Source organism: Dipodomys merriami, unplaced genomic scaffold (genome assembly GCF_024711535.1).
Source record: "Dipodomys merriami isolate MVZ:Mamm:240054 unplaced genomic scaffold, mDipMer1.0.p SCAF_1, whole genome shotgun sequence".
NCBI classification, from domain to species: Eukaryota; Metazoa; Chordata; class Mammalia; order Rodentia; family Heteromyidae; genus Dipodomys; species Dipodomys merriami.
The window spans coordinates 123,713,198-123,727,776 of NW_027202270.1; the positions used below are offsets into that span (position 1 = coordinate 123,713,198).

A 14,579-nucleotide genomic window follows, 5' to 3' on the forward strand; every position below is an offset into this window, starting at 1 on the left:
CTCTTATTTCCAATTAATCAGCAAAGAGCTAGAAGTGGAGGTAGAGGTTCAAGTGTTAGAGCACCAACTTTCAGTAGAAAAAGCCAAGTGTGGGCATTAGGTCTGAGTTTGAGCCCCAGTACCAGCGCATGCGCGCGCGCGCACACACACACACACACACACACACACACACACACACACACACACAAAGAAAATTGACCTACAAAATATAGGCAGATCTATGGATTTGGGTTTAGATAAAAAAAGACATCAAAGTCAGGGAATCATGCAATCCCTGTGATGGGAAACTTTGGGAAAGATTATCCCATTAAACACCATATAAGTGAGGTGGGTAAAGAGACAAAGTTTTCCCCAGCTACTCTATTAAGGCAAATGCATACTACATGTCAGATAGAAAACCGTAAGATGATGAAAGAGGACCAAAAGAAGAGCAGGTACCCACAAAATGTCTAAACGTTAAAAGGTTCATTCCATAAAACATAATGTCACATCCAAAGTCATAGAGTTGGTACTAAAGAAAACTTGGAATTAAAATCTATGACCCTGCACTGTGTCCTCTCCATAAGCATTCTGGTTTTAAATTCAGGTTCCACAAAGTCAACTCTAAAGGTTCTGGCATAATAATATGCTCCTATCTACTCTATAGCCTTTGAGCCCCAGATAGTAAAAAATACAAAAAGTGGCATTAACTGAGGCTTTCTCTCTTTTTTCCGTTTTTCCCCCCCAGATCTGAAGACATTTGTCCTTAGAGAGAGAGAGAGAGAGAGAGAGAGAGAGAGAGAGAGAGAGAGAGAGAGAGAGAGAGAGAGAGTAGTTGTAACTTCCTAGTATGAACTAAACCAAAACACTGTCTCCAATGGGTACTCAGCATAGAAATGTTTGACTTCTACACAGATTTATTACAAATTTTGAATTCCCAAAATAGTCTTAGTATATTTCTTAGAATGCCTTCATTTATATTTCAAAAGACCTCCAAGCTTTCTAAGTGGTTTGTTACAATTTGATTACCCTTCCTTAAATTTTCCAGGCACAGAATTCTACCAGAGGAGACAGTTCTCATCAGTCAAAAGCTGTCTTATTTTTTTCTTGTGCTATAGTCTTCTAGTACATAAACAAGAAAATACTCATTAAGATTTCTCATCTACATTTTCCCAAAGAATTAGTACTTTGTTTACATAAAGTAAAGTAACTTCCTTGAAGGCAAAATGTGTGGCTGTAGATAGAAAAATGAGGATTGTAGACACATGTTCTTTAACTTTAACCACACCATCAACCAGCAAACATTCAATAGTAAACACCTTCCACTATTTACAAGGAATTGGAAGAGGGCAGCCTTGTCATTAAATAAAATAGTTAACTTGTATAGCATGATTTATAATCTACAAAGCACCTGCTGTTTAATCTTCCATACAATTCTGTGCCTATGCGGTATCACCCTCACCATTCCTAGTTTAAAGAGGAAGACATAGAGATAGTCTTTAGTCAAGCCAAGTGATGGGCACAGATACACACACTCTAAATCCTGTGGATGATTTGTCCTATCTCCATCTAATCATCAGCAAATTTCCATTAAAACTCCATTTTCATGCACCTGTTATGCTCATCAACACATTACCACAAATGTTATTTCAGAAGCATCTGGACAGAGAGAGAGACAGAGACAGAGATAGAGACGGAGACAAAGAGACACAAGGAGAGAGAGACAGTGAGGTGGGAGAGGAAAGGAGGGTGGGAAGAAGAAAAGAAGGACGGAAGGAAGGGAAGGGAAGGGAAGGAGGGAGGGAGGGAGGGAGCGAGGAAGGGCAGAAGGAAGAGGGAAGGAGGAAGGGAGGAAGGAAGAAAGGGAGGGAGGGAGGGAAGAAAGGCAGAAGGAAGAGGGAGGGAAGAAGGAAGGGAGGGAGGGAGGGAAGAAGGTCAGAAGGAGGAGGGAAGGAGATAGGGAGGAAGTAAGAAAGGGAGGGAGGGAAAAAGGAAGGGATGGAGAAAAGGGGGGAGGGAGGGAGGGAGGGCAGAAGGAGAAGGGAGAAGGAAAAAGGAGTAGTGATGTACGTGTTGGACAACTGGGAAAGAACAATAAGACTGGCACAGGCTAGCTGGCGACAGATTTTGAAGGGCTTTTAATCTTTCACTAAACACTATGGATTGTTTAATGGAGATGAGATTTACATGGGGAAATTTTACAAAGGTGAGATACAATCAGCACTGCAATTTAGAAATTTGGGGATTATTAACAGACAAAATTTACAATTCACAACATAGTTCCTCAGTGGTGATTCTGTTCTGCAGTAGACAAGCTACTTCAGGTTCACATTTTAAGACAGATTTAAACCAAATAGAAAACATATTCTCTTTTTAAGGCTGTATTTTTTTTTTAACTGCCAAAAAGAGTGGCTGTCTGCACTTAGCTAACCTGTTTTTTCTCTACTTAGGGATGACTAGGGAAAAGGAAAAGAATGAGCAACTGTAGGTCACAAAAGAAGTGATTGGGGATGGAAGCAAGGTTCTATGGCAGGTCTAGATCAGGTCCAGGGAATGGACATTAGACTGTTTTTTGTGTTGTTTTGTTTTTTAAGGCACACATCGGTGTCAAACAGACTTATCTACATGCACATCCAGGACTGGACACAGAAGTTCAGCTGGAAAAAAAAATAAAACAAAACCCACAAGCCTAAGTTTTAGCTAAATCTATTCTCCTTGTTTCCCCCATATCTGTAAATAGAATGTTTCTTTCTGAGGCACCACCTTAAGATTTTGTAAATTGCTGCCACTGTTTCTGTGGCTTTATGTTGCCATTCTGCAGGCCTGAGTTTAACAGAAATGACTGACACAATAGTGCAGCTTTACTACTTTCCCAATGATTAGGATAGGTCCTAGGAGTGACAAGAAACATTATGGGTGTGCTCCCAAATTCCTACGGGAAAGCCCTAATCCTCAGTATTAAATTTTTTAAAAAAAGAAAAGAAAAAGGAAAAAAAAAAGCTATGTTTAGAAAAAGGATCTGACTAAGATAAAATGTGGCTGTCAGAGTGTGTCCCAATCCAATCTGATGAAGAAAACTTAGAGAGAAAGACACCAATGCTACATGCAACCAGAGGAAAGTTAATGTAAAGACACAGGGAGAAAATGGGCATCTATAAACAGGGGTGGGGGTGGGGTCAAAAGGTAATCAACCTTGTTAACATTTTGCTCTTGGCCTTCTATCCTCCAGAGCATGACAAAATAAATGTCTAGGTATAAACAAATCAGTCTATGGTATTTTGTTACAGCAACCTTAACTAAGGAGACAAAAAAAGGAGAAAAAAGTTCAAAGTTTGTTTTCAGAAATTTGCCTCCCTCTAGGATCATTCACAGAAGCAAACTTTTTGAGATCCAATAAATTAATTCTCGAAAGTGAAAGCTAAACTGTATTGTAATCTCTTCCAGATTCAATCTAAATGAATCAAATTCTTCTGAGGAATTCTATGCATGATTAGTGAGTGGAGGGCTTTATTCCCCCCTCCCCCTGGGGAACTGTTTTATGAATATCTCATTTCCTCTCCCTGATAAGGCAGCTCTACCTTCACCTTGTACAATGACCATGTTGAAAACTCTGAAAAAAAAATATTTCCACTAGGATATTATAATCCTCCTCTAAAAGTCTTACAAGAACAAGCTCATTTCCAGATCCCCTACTTGCCAGCACATTTTACAGGAGAGAGAGAGAGAGAAAAAAAAAAAAAACAATGCATATAAAGGAAAAAAGCAAAAAAAAAACTTAATTAATTCATCACCAAGGCCAAAGACATATAAATCTTATCATTTTATCTGTCAACTAACACTCTGAATTATTCAGCATACTGATTCCCAAGAAAGAAAGCAGCTGGCGGAGCAGAATAAAGTGCTCAGTAGATCAGAATCATCTTCCCAGTGGCTGGGAAGACTTCAGATGGGAGGGGCGGGGTAGGGGGTCTCTGTGAAAAGGAATGAGCAGTGGTATGTTTTCTAAAAACTCCTGGCTCATAAATCACAAGTGAGAACCCAACACACACACACACACACACACACACACACACACACACACACACACACATACACACACACACACACACTTCTACTAAGCTAGCTTGGACTTTTGTGTCCCCAAGTCAGTCCATCTCTCCCCCTCCTCCCCCCTCTCTGTCCACCAAGTTTCTAATTAAGAGGTCTTCCCCTAAATGTATTAATGCATGTTTCCTTTTGAGGTTAAATTTCCCAATGATTCTATATAGCCATCAAATACTCAAATATCTAGGAGTTAGGAATGTCAGCTATGGTGAAGGATAAAATATAAGATACACAAAATCTGGGAGCCTCAGACCCTGCTGCTTTTAAAACTATTAAAGCACTATTCAACCAGAAGTATACTAGAGTTCCTAAAGGTGTGAGATAGAGTAATTAGAAGGGAAAAATGTACAAAACACCCTTATGAAGCCAAAGGCTAGGATACAAATACATTTTACTATGGATGTGTTTTCCACCACTAAACAAATCACTACTACCTCGCACTTTGATAAACATGGCATTTAAGTATGGAAACAAACCCTAGTATGAAAAATAATATGTAGAGAATTTCTGAGTAACAGAAGAACACAAATAGATACTTACAGAGGACATTGAAATTTTACATTAATTGACTTCACTTGGAATCTGGGTCATTATTCACCAACTACTTTTATGAATACTAAAACACTTATCAGTTACAGTGATCAAGAGACTTCCTAAACTATTCCCCCACTTAATCACACAAAACCTAGCACTTACAAAGTACTCAGGAAGTGTTAACTGAGTGACTGGTGAGTGGTAGTGAACACAAGAGGGTAACTAAGAAAAGGCTCCAAATAATGAAGAGAGGGATAAGAAGTTCTTGTAAAGAAGAGGATTAATGCTATTCTGAAACACAATCTCAACATGAGAGCATTTGGGTGATCCTGGGTTTATCCCCAATTTATAGAAGAGTTCAGCATCCTTCTAGCTGTCCCAGATAGGCCATGAACAAATCTATAACATAATCAATTTGTTAAAGATCAGCACCAAGAGTGCTGATTTCACCAAGGGTGAAAATGTGGGTAAAATCTCAACACTCCAGATGATTTTAATACTCCTATTCCTCTATACGGCTAAATGGAAGAAGGTATGATAGTGGCAAAACTGATGAGCAGCAGCTCTTTCCTTGCTCAGGAAGTGAGCAAGGAAAGCAAGGCTATTTATAATTAGTTATTATTATTATTATGTAGAGTGAGGAAAACAAGGATATATTATTATTAATTATTATATTTATTTATTATGGAATGAAAAGAAGTTGTTTTATACCAAAATGAAGGGTAAACAATATGACAAGGACTTGGGCATGAGGCTAACAGTAAACCATTAGTAGCAATCATCAGAGACAGGGTGCTATGCCTGTGAACACATCCACCCAAAACATTTTTTAAATTGCTATTAACTAGACCTTTGTCTCTGAACAGGGGGAAACAAGTTACCCTAAGAATGAGAGGTTCCTTAGCAAATCTTCATGGGGTCTGAGTCCTTTTGGTTAAAAAAAAAAAAGGCAAGAAGTCACAGCTGGGATGCACCAAAGAGCTAGAGGGCATGACATCTTGTTCACTGCTGCTTCTTTGAAAGCCTTTTCTACAATCTCTGGCCATTTGCTTACTTTATTCTCCTTCTCTATCACACTGAATCTTATCAGTGGTGGGCTAATGAGACCCTAAACTGGGAAGCAGTCAAACAAGGTTTAGAGGATATGAAGCAACCCAATCCTTCACAAAATAAAGTGAGTAGAGAAGAATCATGTTAACCAGTACAAGACTCAATCTCCTTAGATGAAAGAGAAGGAAGAGGAAAAGGATAAGGTGGGGGGTGGGGGGGAGAAGAACAGATGGATAGTAAGAGGAAGAGGAATGAAAGTTAGAAAAGAAGGAGGTGGAAAGGCTTAGGAACCATCAGGACACATTCCGTGCTGCAAATTCCGTTGCTTACTAGTAGCTGCTTTTAACTGTTTGCATCCTAAATTTAAAAATAAATAAATAAAACAGCAAGACCCTGCCAGCCTGTAACCTCTAACTAATGTGTAATCTTCATCTCCCTGCTGATCATTTACACTAATTAGCAAAATTTAGCTAATTATCACTGAGCATTTCTGTGTATAATTATGGTTATTAGTAGTAGTCAGTCTGGCTTCTTCTCCCACCTCCCCTTTTCTTTCCTACACCCTCTCCCATGTATCCCCCCAGCCCCCCACTTGCCCACCCCCTTAGGAGCTATGTTTCCCTTGAAACTGCTTTTTCTCTCCTCTCTCTCTCTCTCTCTCTCTCTCTCTCTCTCTCTCTCTCTCTCTCTTTTTCCCCCCTCTCTGAATGTGGCTCGTTCCTAGGTTTTAGGGGTTGTTGTTCTTCTATCAGAAATAGGCTATACCAGACCCAGCAGGAGTCACAGGAACCCCACCCCCCCACCCCAGCAACCTAGTCAGGATCAAGCATTTTAAGCAGTCCCTCCTTCCCACTAATCTTTCCCACCAACCCTACAAAGCCCTGCGCTGCTTGACATTCCATCAAATACAATTTAAAGAGAGAGGCAAGAAGTGTCAGAGTGTGCTGGCATTTCCTCAATGTGTTTCCCCTTCACCAGACAGCACTGAGTGATAACCTCCAGCGCGGAGGCCGGGGGAAGAATCCACTTTCCCACTTTCCCACTGAGATCTGCCCGCAGAGGGTCTTCTGAATACTGGGGAGGTCAGAGCTCCCCGGGCCACTGGCACTCCTGCTGGCTGGAGGGCTGCTTGGCTCCCGCTGTCTCTCCCAGTCTTCGCCTTCCTCTTGCTATCAGAATGGAGTGCATAGTAAACAAACAGTGAAGCTCCCTTCTTAGAAACAGTTTACGACAGCAGGCTGGCTTCTACCTTCGCTGCAGACATCGCCTTTTCAGACAGCCTGCTCAGGGTGGAACACATTTTTTTTTTTTTTAAAGAATCACCAGTCTCTTCCTTCAATAGCCATGTAAAGAGAGCTGTTGAAAGCAAAATATGCCATGTCTGTGTTGTGTGAACAAGCCCATTCATGCTCTTTAATTGAATTTAAAAAATACACCCTCATTTACATAAGTGTGCAATCAAAATTACTATCTTTTACACTAGGATAAATTATAAAATGGACTTAGCCTGCTCTTACATATTGCTTCCTCTTGAGTAGTTAGCAACACGAAATACACAAGTTTTAGGGATAGCTCATTTTTTTCTCATCAGACATATGGACAAACAGAAAGCTACCATAGCGAACAAATAATAGGCAAGCCTATTAATAATATTTCCTGCCTTTATAGACTTAGTTACTCTCTCTCTTGACCTTAACCATACAGAGAACTTTACAGCAGTTTAATCAACTTCAGGCTAACAACCAAAGGATGTGTATGCCTCCCTCCACAACTAGCTCCACAACTAAACCAGAGATAGGAAAGGGTGAAAGCAAGGTGAATGAATGATTTCCCAGAAGTGTAGCATCCGGATTTGTCTGAGAAGTTACTGCCATGGGAAGAGGGGAGCGGAAGGTGGGGGGAACGGAGTGGGTGGTGTTTCGGCTGCTGCTATGAATGAGGGAGCCTTGGGAGAAAAAGTGGGGTGCAGAGAGTAGAAAAACACACCTCTTCACGAGCAAGTGGAAACTGTCTTTCTTCATGCACATCATTACCACATTTCCATTGTTATGCGTTTCTCACCCCTGACACTACCCCGAAAGAAGACGAAGTGGGTTACGGAGTTGCTACGCCCCCAATTAAAAGGATAAAGAGCAGAGAGACCCACCGTGCCCTCCTCGAAGGGATACAGGGGAGCGATAGATAGAAATAGGCACTGAGTGATGCTTGCTGCCGTGGAAATGGTGTTCCTGCGGAGAGTGAGACCCCGGTGTGGCGGAGGAGGAGGAGGAGGAGGAAGAAGAGGAGGAAGAGGAGGACGACGAAGATGAAGCTACGTTAGATGAACTCCACACAGAGCTGACGATACATCCCCAGAAGAGGGACCAGATCCCCAGGGTCCAGGCCGGCCGGCGTGGAGGGCTCCGTCTCGCGTGGATTCTCAGGTGCATGGTCAACGCACTGGACCACTGCAGATGGGCAGTTTAAATTCCAGCCAGCGAGGAATCAGGAAGTTCATGATGCCCTGGGGCCCATCGTAGCAGGAGAAAAAGTAGCCCCCGCTTGGTGGGGTGGGGTGGGGGCGGGGGTGGGGGGGAGAGAGGGAGGCGATAGGAAGCTTTCAAGACAATGATGAATCCAGTTTAAAAAAAATTACCAAACAATAAAAGGGAGGAGGAAGGAGAAAAAAATGATTTTTTTAAAAAAGAACAAGAAAAGCAAAGTCTCCTTTTCCCAGAGCTGAAAATTTAAGCTGCCAGAGTCGCCCAGGTGTGACAAACCAACCTCCTGCCCAGGACGCAGTGACACAGGTCCAGGAAAGAGCAGCGCTCCCCGATCGCTGGGCACCCCAGAGTCTGATGACTTCACTGCACTCTCCTGGAAAGGTTGGAAAGGAAGAGGAGGGAGAGGTGGGAAAGAAGGAAGAAACAGCGTTCAAGCTAGTTTATCCAACATCCGAGGACTTTGGACATTTTATTTATTTTGTTCCTCTCGTTTCCACTTCGGTGAGATGCAATGCAGAACTGACCCGCAGAAAAAATACAGAAGAAGAAAAAGGGTGATGCAGGTAGCCAAGAGTTGCTCGTGTTCCGGGGAGCCTGGCTGGAGGTCCGCGAGGCAGTTAACCCTGCCAGGTCTGGAGGAGCGCCACGCCGCGCCACGGAGCAGCCGCCTGCTTCCCGGGCTCCCAACCGGTACAGGAAAGCAGCAGCAGCAGCAGCAGCAGCAGCAGCAGCAGCAGCAGCAGCAGCAGCAGCAGCAGCAGCCAGAGGAAAGAGAGTAAGAAGGACCCAGAGGGAAAAGATGAGCGTGGCTCCGCCGAGGCAGAGAGGGAGGTTGGGTGGGTTGGCGCAATCAGGGAGGGCCGGAGACGGAGGTGTCCCGCAGGCCCCGGCGGAGGTGGCCAAGAGGTTTGATGGTCTCCGGCAAAGTGCAACGTGCCAGTGGTGGTGGGGGTGTGGGGGGGTGTGGGGTGGAAAGCCGGAGGCACAGGTGAAGTGAAGCGGTGGAGTTGGATGGAAGGGGGGGGGGAGGGGGAGAGATCCAAATTCACAAATGGGCAAGTCCTATGCAAATAGCGCACCGGGGAGAGCAAATCAGTGCAGCCCGAGCGCTCTGCCGAGGGACTGGCTGGCTCCGGGGAGGAAGGAGGGGCCGAGCCCCGGGGATCCCGGCCCTCCCCCGGCCCTCCCCATTCAAGTACGGCTCGTGAACGCTGCGCGCGCGCCACCGGTCCACCCACTGGTCTGCCTGCCCGCAGCCCCTGCCTGCCCGCCCAGCCACGCGCTCTCCGGCCCTGGGTTCGCGCGCGGGGCTCCCGCACCACGGTGAATGCTGGCTTCTCACCTCTCCCCAGGGCCGCCGCCTGCCCCACACAGATGCTGCGCTTTCTTATCTGCTTCTCCTGGCTCCTCTCCAAACTCGCCCGGTGAAGGCGCCTTTTACAATGTTGGGGAAGAAATAGGCCGGCGGTGGACAAGTAGCCCCACAAGAGAAATTCACAAACAAAACCAAAAACAACTGCCCTAAATCAGCGGGAGCACCCCCTACCCCCGCACCACCCCGACTGCTGCAGGTGCCAAGGCACTCCCCCCCCCCCCCCCCCCCCGCAAACTCCTATCCACCGGCCCAAGGCAGGGCTCCATGGGGAGTTCCGGATCTCTAAAGAAAACATGGGGTCCAGGGACTCCCGAAAGTGGTGGGTTGGGGCACCTGGAAACCCTGAGATTCACAAGAGGAAGAGAGAGAGAGGGTCCCAACCCACCTCTGCCCGCGGAAGACAGATGGATGCTTATTTAGCCTAAGCTGGACTCCTCGCTGGGGAAAGCGCTGACCCCAGGTGGGTGAAGCCTCCCCAGGCACTGGGCACCAAGGACAGACAGCATGGTGTTTACACCCAGGGCTGAACCTGCAGGGCAAAGTCTCCAAGTGGTGGCAGCTGTCAGGGCCATCTGTGACTCCAGGAGGTGACTGAGTCCAGGCTCTGCCAGGGAACTGGTGACATTCTGGACCAACCAGCCTCTACTACTCTCCCCTTACACCTGATGAGTGGGAAAAGCACACCAAAGGGCAGATTCTACCTGCACACTCACACCTTGCTTTGGGAGGAAGTAGACAGTGGGAGAGGCTGTGGGACTATTCCCTAGTTCCATCACATTTACTAGTTTGTTTTGTTCTTTTAAAGGTGTATATAGCCCATATTATATATCTGGCTCATTTTAAACTCCCCAGTGAGGACCAAGAACAGAGGAAGACAGAATTATCCATCCCTGGGACACCCCAAGGAGAGAGGTTAAGAGAGTCGCTTTATGTCTCTCCAAAGAGAGAGAGATACTGAACCTACAGATGATTTATCTTCAAGGTCAAATATCAAGTCATTTCTGAATTTATGGTAGTGACTTGGGATCGTGCTTCTGAAATGGATGTTCTTTTGCAGGTACATGCTGCCCGTGATAAATGGTGCAGAGTCATGCTTACAGCCCTGCCTCTCAGAGCCAGGGCCATCTGTGACCCAGCATTCTCCAGGAAAGCCGCCCCCACTCACAAGGCCTTCTTTGTACCTTTGGGTAGAGGCCTAGAAACAGGCAATGTCTTAAACCAGCAGCCTGCACTCAGGAACAACCCAGCAAGGGTGAGAGGGGTATGCGGACACTGGGGACTCAGTTTCCTCCTCAGTTAAAGTGTGGATAATTCCTCCCTCGTGAGGTGATTGGGGATTTTGAATGAGACAGCATAGACACAGTTGCTTGTGGCAACACACCTCACAAAGAGCAGCTGGTCTCTTTGTTGATGAAGAAAAGAAGTTAAAACTTCCAGTAGGTTTTATACTGTGACTGGGTAGGGGAAGGATATGTTGTCTTAAATATCCTGTCTCCAGATAATTCCTGTCCACCTCAGCCGCTTCCTGATTTAGAGCTGCAGAAGGCTCCACATCTTACTTCAAACTTCTGATTTCTATCTTGTAATCTTAAAGAAACCTAGATGACCTGGCTTGTGCCTAACTGGATCTCTGTCTCCTGCTAGTTACCCCATAGTCTCCACCCTCAACTCCAGATCTATCTTCCTCCCTTCTTTCCTTCCATCTTTCCTTCCTTTCTTTTTCCCTCCCTCCCTTCTTTCCTTCCTTCCTTCTTTTCCCCCTCCTCTTCCCTCCCTCCTTCCTTTCCTCTCTCCTTTCCTCATACTTATACTGGAATTTAACCCAAGGTCCTGGCACTGTCTCTTAGCTTTCTTGCCAAAGACTAGTGCTCTACCACTTGAGCCAAAGCTCCACTTCTGGCTTTTAGCTGGTCAACTGGAGATCAGAATCTCACTAATTTTCCTGCCTGCGCTGGCTTCAAACCTCAGTCCTCAGATTTCGGGCTCCTGGGTAACTAAGATTATAGGTATGAGCCACAGGCACCTGGCCTAGATCTTTCTGTGCTTGAACATGTCTCGATCTTTTTTTGACCCAGGTGGAGATAAACTTGCTTATTTCTTTTTTCCTGTAAAATGTTATTTTTTAACTTTAAATCCCTGTTGAGCATCCAATATTTTCTTCCTCTTCTTGTCTATCATAAAAGTAGACACTCATCTTCCTCTTGTCTGTGCACACTTGATTACCCAACTGTCCTCATGGAAGGCATGTCCCAAGATTTCCACCTGACCCCAGCATTTCAAATATCGCTTTCTCAGAGAGCCTCTCTGGAATTCATGTGAAGTTAGCTACTGACACTCTTCAGTTCTTTGGCATCACTCTCTACTTTCTGAAATGGTTTCATTGTATGTGGGGTTTGTCATATATCTTTTTAAAAGAGAGAGTAAGCTCCTCCATGGCTGTCTTTGGCATGTTCTTCCTGACTTCCTGCTTGTGTAGAAAAAGGGTGGTACATTGCAGGATCTCAGTAAATGTTTGCTGGGTAAAGGACTTCTAAGAACCACTAGCCAATCTTAGACTCACATGCTCTCATACCATTGGTTTTGCTGACCCGTTTTTCTGGCTTTAGTGACATTGATCCCAAGAGACAAGCTCTCCAGGGGTGACATGTAGAAGACCTATCTACTTACTGTTCGTATTTCAAATTGGCACTGAGCTTTGCAGACTGTTTTGACATCATCTCAGGAAGTATGGAAAGCTTAGATGGACCTTCCTGTTAAATCTCTGCTAGGCCAAAAAAAAAAAAGTGAAAATAAATCCTTAATGTGGTACAAAATCTGCAAGTGCTGCTGGAGTGTGTCACAGCTGGAACTATTCATTTTACTTGTCACACTTATCATTTATTTACTTTTCAAAAAAATGTCAAAAGAAGTAGCGGTGATTCTCAATGAGACAGTTTCCCTATGTGGACACCGTTGAATATTGAGGACACTATTCAGAGAAAACACAGAAGACCAAGATTTTTTTATATAACCACTCCACAAAGCTATCCCCCGGCAAGTCAAATAAAGTACATGCCCTTCTCCCATTTAAAATACTGTTATTTTTTTCATATGTTGAATAGATTGGTATTGAAATTTTTAACTCCCATTCTTTTCCAGTCTATTAGGGTCTATATTAAGGCTGATGTAATGAATATGTCAGACACACATTCACATGTACATGCAGGCACACACATACATGTATACTTAAGACTTTTCTTTCTAGAACTATCTTCTTAAGACTGCCTGCAGCTAGCATGCCAGTTGAAGGATTGAAGGATGATGGTCAGTGCCCATCAAAAGCTCCTTCTCTCCTGTCTATTGGATCCTTTGCATGAGGACACTTGGGCATCAAGTATACAGATAAAGGATGATGATAAATGAATGCCTTAAAGATAAGCAAGAAGAGAAACAGATTTAGGAATGTTATGCTAAGAGATTCAAAACCGAAAATTGGTATGTTTTTATGGTCTTTTTTTCCCCCCTGATAGTAGGGCTTGGATGAGGGCCTCACACTTCTGCTTGGCTTTTTCAATCATGGTGTGGTCTTCCTCCCATGCCACACCTCCATGTCTAGCTCTTCGCTTATTTTAGTGATAGGAGTCTCACAGACTTGTCTGCCCGGGCTGGTTCTGAGGTCTTAGACCTCAGCCTCCTCAGTAATAGAAAATTAAAATTTCATGGGATAAACCAAGCTTTGCCCTACTTAAATAACCCCCTTTCATAAAATCCAGACTAAGAAAAAAAATAGTTTAAATAGGGATACAGGTGGACCCATTGCAACAAGTCGTTATGTCGAAAAACGAACTTTACAACTTTGATGTGGGGGGGGGGAGGATTGGGTGGGGGAGACAGAGGGGGGATGCCCATGTAATTGTAACCCCTCTGTACAGTATTTTCACAATACAAAAAAAGAAAAAGAAATGTACATTTCTGAATGGAATGTAGTTTTGTTTTGTTTTTAAACCCCCTAGTGCTGGATCTACTAAGTCAATAGCAGGATTTCACTGTTACTTCAGACTTCAGAATTTGGGATGATAGACTTCCTTGTCTCACTCTTTTAATATATCCTTTTCTCTTCCCTGGGAGACTAGCCCCAAATAAAAGAAACTTTGCCCTTAATTCCTTGTCTTATTTTGCTCTGTGCCTCAACTCTTAAGTAACTAAGGAATGCCTGTCTTTTTTTTTTTATTGTGAAAATACTGTACAGAGGGGTTACAATTACATGGGCAAGATAATGAGTACATTTCTTATCAAGCATTGTAACCTCCTCCTTTTTTTCCCCTTCCCATCCCTTCCTATCCTCCCCTCACCCCCCACCCAATCCTCCTCCTTCCCCCCTGCACCAAAGTTGTAAAGTTCGTTTTTTGACATAATGACTTGTACATCTCATTGTTGCAATGGGTCCACCTGAGAATGCTTGGCTTTTAAAATGAGCTTCATGATAATACTTAAATATGTTAGGTTTCAAACACCTAATGCCAAATTTCTCTGTCCGTCATCTCTCACAGTACATTTTACCTCTGCACATGGCTCTCTCTTCACTTGGACAGACTCTGATCTGCCACTTCCCTGCCAGCTGAAGATTCCTGTCAAGTTCATTATTGCAGGTACATTGAATGTGACAGCACACACCTTGACCAGAAAGTATTCACACAGTCTGTTCTGTGTGAGGCCCAAGCTGTTAGGTGAAATACTTCCTTATTTCCCCCAAAATAAACAGAAGCGATCCTTACTTTCAATCTACATAGGGCTCCAAAGGAAATTGAGAGAGAGAATAGAACAACAAAAATCACACTACAACTAAACTCACATAATGTGAAATGGAATAAAAGTCCTGAAAAAATACAGGTGACTATTAAGATGGCTATAAATATATCCAAGAGATCCAGCGACCCCATGAAACAATCGAAGTTTGCTTTATTATATGTCAGTAGATTTATTTATATTCATATAATTCATCCTTCTGTTCATTTATTTAAGAAATACATCCTGCAAAGAAAAGCAGATTTCTGATTATATTTTCTATTTGGGGG

General features: G+C 43.8%; 1 protein-coding gene across 32 annotated transcripts in view; it reads right to left on the reverse strand.

Annotated features, from left to right (window-relative positions):
* The window catches only part of Nrxn3 (neurexin 3), a 1,574,539-nt gene that overhangs the window by 524,677 nt on the left and 1,035,283 nt on the right, over positions 1-14,579 (reverse strand). The window contains exon 1 of one of the 32 annotated variants that reach the window (XM_070028662.1): positions 7,814-8,818. The exons of 28 other annotated variants lie outside the window; for them this stretch is intronic. In XM_070028662.1, the coding sequence (XP_069884763.1) occupies positions 7,814-8,096 (283 nt within the window). In that variant the 5' untranslated portion in view covers positions 8,097-8,818. Of the gene's footprint in view, positions 1-7,813; positions 8,819-14,579 lie in introns of those variants that run through there. 3 more of the 32 variants (XM_070028652.1, XM_070028657.1, XM_070028648.1) reach the window with 3 other exon arrangements.